Consider the following 6387-nt stretch of genomic DNA (forward strand, 5'->3'; position numbering starts at 1 on the left):
ATGGCTTGATCTGGAAAATAGATTTGGATATGCTTCCGTGACATAGATCTTTTCTCTTGAACAACAACTCTCAGATTTAAGTCAAGGTTCTAAGAGTGTGTCTGATTTTTTCACCGAGATTAAAGGTCTATGGGATGTAATGAGTGACATCAACCCCATACCTTGTTGCATTTGCAACAAATGTACCTGCAATGTCACACAAAAGGTCTTACAGATGCAACAAGTTCATAAATTATTACAGTTTATGATAAAATTAATGACATGTTTGCTACTGTGCGTGGGAACATTTTGATACAACAACCTATGCCTAGCCTTTTTAATTCCTTCAGGCTGTTTTCCCAAGAAGAAAGACATCAGGAATTGTCATAACTATCTCCTCAAACCCGGTCCTTAGATTTTATGGCTGATATTAAATGCTCTTTTAGAACTGGTACCAACTATCCTCCTAGACAGGGTAATGTGTCAGGAAGAACCGATATGTCAGACAATAACTCTAATTCTGGTGCTAATGATGGTGGTGCGAAGAAAGTCAACAATTATTTTTGCATGCTTTGTAATATGGCTGGTCACAGTATATACATATGCTTCAAACTCCATGGTATCCTGCTATTTTCAAAGGCTCCAGAGACAAGAGAGCTGCAGCATTATCAATTTCTGATGACAAGCAACCTGCAAGATCAGATGCTAATACATCTATTACTATTAGGCAATATCAGCAATTGATGGATCTTCTTAATAAACAGTCATTCACTCCTTAGAATCAAGACAATGCTAGTCATACTTTGTTGGATGGTAAGGTTTGTTTAATGGTTGATCATACACTTAACTCTGAATGGATAATTAATAGTGGTGCATTTGACCATATTTGTTCTGATTTAAATATGTTCTTTTCTTACAAACCTGTTATTGGCACATCTGAATACATTGTTACACCTGATGGACGACATGTACCCATTCTTCATAATGGTTCTGTTGAAACTTTGGACATGGTGCTTGGTAACGTGACGCACATTCCATTTTTCAAGTACAACCTTATTTCTGTCCAAAGATTGTGCAAAGATTTACAGTGTTCTATTGTTTTTATTGACAATGATTACATAATACAGGACCATTTGAAGAAAAAGAAAATTAGTCTTCTTGGTAGATTTCATGGTGGATACTACAATACAACAATGGTTGCTAAAGAGTTATTAGTAAGAAAAGGATTGATTAGCTGTAAAGAAGATTTTATCATTTGGCATTTACGCCTTGGGCATGTTCCATTCAACAGGCTACATCTTATTCCTAATTTGTCAAGGTTGAAGGATTCTTCCTTAAATCTTATCTGCCAAATTTGTCCCATGGCCAAACAGACAAGGCTTGTATATCCACATAGCAGTATTAAGACTAAATCTTCTTTTGTGTTGATTCGTATTGATGTATGGGGGCTATACAAGATTAAATCTTATAATGGGTGGAATGAATTTCTTACGATTGTAGTCGATTATAGTCGATTTACTTGGGTACATATGTTAAAGCATAAAAATGATTGTGTGAAAATCATGTTGGATTTTTCTTATGTTGAAACTCAGTTTAAATCTAAAGTTCTACAAGTTCGGTCAGTTAATGCTCCTGAGCTATGTCAAGGTTTAATGAAAGTTTTATTTTTAGCCAAAGGGATTGTTGAACAGACTAGTTTTAGCCATACTCCATACAAAGCGGGGTCGTGGAGCGTAAGCATAAACATATTTTGGAGACTGCTAGGTCTTTATTTTTTCAATCCAGAATTTTTGGAGACTGCTAGGTCTTTATTCTTTCAGTCCAAAATACCTCAGAAATATTGAAATGAAAGCGTTCTATGTGCTACCTATCTCATTAACAAACCGCCTCTACAGAGCATTGTCAATGCTACTCCATTTTTCAAGTTAACTGGTACTCATCCTACTCTTGATCATCTAAAAGTATTTGATAGTTTATGTTTTGCTTCTACTATTGCTGATGGTATGAGTAAGTTTGATCAAAGAGCAATTGCTAATGCTTTCCTTAGTTATTCACCTTTTCAGGAGGGTTATAAAGTTTTAAATCTTAAGACTGATAGTATATTCATTTCTCGAGATGTGATTTTTGATTAAATCCATTTTCCATTTCATCATCATACTTCCCCTGCTGAATTTCAAGCTCAGATTTATCTTCCCTCTGCTACACATTCTTGTTACATTAATATTCATGATGTTTCATCTGATACATCTAGTTATATTCTATTTGGTTCTACTGATGGACCTGATAACCAACACTTTGTACAAACTCCTCAGTCTAATCATCAGTCACCATCTGATCATTGTTTGGATACTCTACATGATCTCAGTTCTGATGCTACTGTATCTAATGTCATTACTCTTCAAAAATCTACTTGATCACATAAACCTCCATCTTATCTATCAGATTATAAGTGTAATACGGCTTTTAAACCTCAACATTGGTGTAACTTGGTTCATGTGCCTTCTTTTTCCCTCATTAGTTCAAATATGTTCCATTACTAAACCACGATCATATAAAGAGGCTTCAGCAGATCCTTTTTGGATTGAAGCTATAAAGACTGAGTTAGAATCTTTACATGATAATCATACATGGGACTTAGTCCCTTTACCAGCAAATAAAAACCTATTGGTTCTAAGTGGGTTTATAAAGTAAAACTCAAATCTGATGGAAGCTTAGAACGTTGTAAGGCACGTCTTGTAGCTAAAGGGTACAATCAACGTTATAAAATTGATTATGAGGACATGTTTTCTCCTGTTGTAAAATGAGCACTATACGCATTCTTCTATCTTTAACTGCTTCTAGACACTAGGGTTTACATCAACTTAATGTAAATAATACTTTTCCGCGCGGTTCATTAAAGGAGAAAGTGTATATGCATGTTCCAGAGGGTTTTCCTAATCCTCACAATCTTGTCTGCTTGCTCCGAAAGTTATATATGGGCTCAAACAAGCTTCTCTAAAGTGGCATTAAAAACTGGTAGAAGAATTAATTTTTCAAGGTTTCAAGCAGTCTAAAAACGATTATAGTTTTTTCATTCGATATAATGGTGGGAAACTCTGCATTACAGCGGTTTATGTTGATGATGTTATTCTCACTGGTGATGACATTTCAACCATTTAATGTCTTAAAACTCATCTTGATTCTCAGTTTGGGATTAATGATCTTGGTGATCTTCATTTCTTCTTAGGCATTAAAATTACTAATTTTTCAGATGGGATTATTTTATGCCAACAAACCTATGTTAGGGAGTTGTTATCTGAAGCGTGCATTGATCTTTATCGTCCAACTCGTACCCTTTTACCAGTACATTTGAAATTGTCCCAAAATAATGGTGATTTAATTTCAAATTCTGATCTGTATAGGTCTTTGGTTGGTAAGTTAAACTACTTAACCAATACACACTTGATCTTTCCTACACTGTCCAAACTCTAAGTCAGTATATGCATGCTCCTCGTTCTTCTCATTTAGCTGCTCTTCATCACACATTACGCTATTTGGTTGGAGCAATCACACAAGGCATTCTTCTTCGAGCAACAGATCAGTTAACCTTACGAGCCTTTTTCGATGCAGATTGGGCTTCTTGTGTTGATTCCCGCTATTCTGTGACCGGTAATATTTTGATTTTAGAAAATTCTCCTATTACATGGAAATCTAAAAAATAGTGCACAGTCTCCAAATCCTCTGCTAAAGCCGAATATCATGCTATGGCTTCAGTAGCTGCCGAGGTTACATGGGTAGTGCGTTTGTTGGAAGAATTCAGAGTTACAGACCTCAAGCCAGTGGCTCTTCACTCTGACAATCTGTCTGCACTTCACATAGCTCGTAATCCGGTTTTTCATGAGTATACCAAGCATATAGAGCTCGATTATCATTTTACTCATGACAAGGTTTTAGAAGGATTGTTGCAATTAACCTACCTTCCCACATATTCTCACTTGGTAGATGTTCTTACTAAAATAGCTCTTTCATCTCAGTTCAATTTTCTGCTGTCCAAGTTGGGTATGGTTTCCCCTTTTAACTTGAGGGAGGCTATTGAATTTCCAGCTCAGCATTCTACTAGTGCCTGAGATGCAAAGTTAGTAGAGTTAGTTAGGTAGTAGCTGAGACATCTCAGCATTGATTTACTAGTATATAAACTAGTATCGGTTAGTTTCTTGGTTAAGTTTTGATGTTAATCTATCTAAAATACATTTCTTCTCTCTAGTTTGTTACAATGAACTATAATTAGATACATTCATTGATTTACTTCATATTATTCAATTACATTCATACTTTAATTAAATTTGTTCATTACTTCCGGAATATCAAACCCGTTGAGTTTAACAATATGATATTCGAGTGCCCTTGAATTCGTCCAGTATGATTTTCGAGCTCTTTGGCCCATAGTCCACCACTTCATACTTCTCATACTATATATCAGTGGTTTTCCATGTTGTTATTGTTGATAGAATGAAAAAAGAAAGATTAATTTTTTTTATCAAGTTTTGCATCCTTTAGCTAGTCAATTTGAAAAGCGAAAAAAGGTTTATCTTTGACCATTTTGTGATTTCTCCTCTTTCGGTTGTTCATTCTTCCTAGTGAATTTCTATCTTTATTGGAGGATTTTTGTATCTCTATCATCAATCAGTGAATTCCTCTCCCTACGTTAAAGGTGAAGTTTAATTGTGTTGGATTTTTTTTATCAAGATCAAGATTCTGCAGCCATCTCTTTAATTGAGAGAAATTCTAATGGGCAGATTGTGAATGGGATTAGTCGTAAGGTTAATTTCATATATTCTCTTTAGACAGAGCTTATGGCAATTAGTGAGGCTTGCTTATTTTCTTGCCGAGAACAGCTTTCCCACGTTATAGAATCTGATAGCAAAATTGAGATTGATCTTCTATCTAATGGTATTACTCTGCCCCATGACTGTATTGTTCCGGTTGAAGATGTCAAAGCGATGACATTCACTTTAAACTCTGACTTCTCATTTGTGTCTAGTTCAGGAGTGATTTCTTTTCTTATTTTTCTGAGTTGATTTCTCAACTTATGATTTATAAAAGAGTATTACTACATACACAAATTTAATCACAAAAAAGATGGATGTGATATTGGTTGGCTTTTTTTGAGAAAAAAGGATATTTCATTAAATAACTGAGGTTTTCGACAATAGTGTCTCCAACAATTGACTCGGAGGAGATGAAAAAATCTTGAAACTATTTAGCTCATAGGGTATTCTAGCCATACAATGAGTTGCCGTGTTTGCTTGGTTTCTAGAAAAAGATAAGATAACCTATTATTTCTTTGAAGAAGATCTCTGCACTGCTGCATAATATCTCCAACCTCTAGCAAATTTTCCTTTGCTTGAAGCATATTTTGAATATTGATCAACGAATCACTCTCCACAATTATATTACCTGTTATGCTTTCATTGGCCCATGAAATAGCTTCAAGGATACCAGTCGTTTTTGCCTCCACAACCGAAACCTTCCCTGTCAGCTTCATCGTTTTTCCAAACATGTACTGCCGCAAATGATTCCTAGCCACCATCTCTATAACAAACCAATCATGTCCTTCTTTCACAGCAGCATCAACGTTAATTTTTATACAACCAAGTTCTGGAGGCTGCCACTTGCGATCTGAGTCTTCCCTTTCTTTCTGAGCATCCATGCCTTGCAAAGTCCTCCTGTTTGCTTCCTGCCATTCAGTGAACTGCTTTTTACTCCACTCCATTACTGCTTCCGTAGATATTGTCTTATGTTCAAATATGTGTTTGTTTCTTCTGAACCATATTCCCCATAACACTATTGAGATACTAAGCAACTCTTGTTTCGGGCCATCAGCTAATTTCCGAAGTAACCATTTAGTAATGTCTTCAACATACCAACTATTAATATCCACTCCCATATAATGCCAACATTTTCTGGAAAATTTACATTCAAAGAATAGATGTCTCAAGTGTTCAATTTCCCCTGTACACATAGAGCCTATTATTGGTAATGAGATTCCTTTTCCTCTCAGTAGGTTCCTCACTGGCAATGTATTATGACAAAACCTCCAAAGAAACACTTTAGTCTTGTGAGGTATTTCAAGTTTCCAGATCACACTCCACCCTTTTGATTTTTGAGCTTCATCCATAGGTAAATGATTTTGGCACCATTGAAAATAAACTGATTTCATCGTATACTTCCCATTCTTGGAATGAGTCTAGGCCACCCTATTTGATGATTAACTTTGGGGAATTCGAGTCTTCACAATAGCTGATACATCATCACTACATAAATTCTCATTTAACTTATCAACGTCACAATCATTCGTGTTCTCCAGGAAAAAATCACTAACAGTTAAATGCTTCACATCGCCAACCACACAATTTTTGTTGATGCAGT

At 35.5% G+C, this 6387-nt stretch overlaps 1 protein-coding gene across 1 annotated transcript; it reads right to left on the reverse strand.

Annotated features, from left to right (window-relative positions):
- Positions 1-5218: 5218 nt before the first annotated feature.
- On the reverse strand, positions 5219-6136 carry LOC141708205 (uncharacterized). Its single transcript, XM_074511711.1, has one exon. It carries the CDS (start codon positions 6134-6136, stop codon positions 5219-5221), a length of 918 nt encoding a protein of 305 aa, XP_074367812.1.
- Positions 6137-6387: the final 251 nt, after the last annotated feature.

This window comes from Apium graveolens, chromosome 1 (assembly GCF_009905375.1).
Source record: "Apium graveolens cultivar Ventura chromosome 1, ASM990537v1, whole genome shotgun sequence".
NCBI lineage: Eukaryota > Viridiplantae > Streptophyta > Magnoliopsida > Apiales > Apiaceae > Apium > Apium graveolens.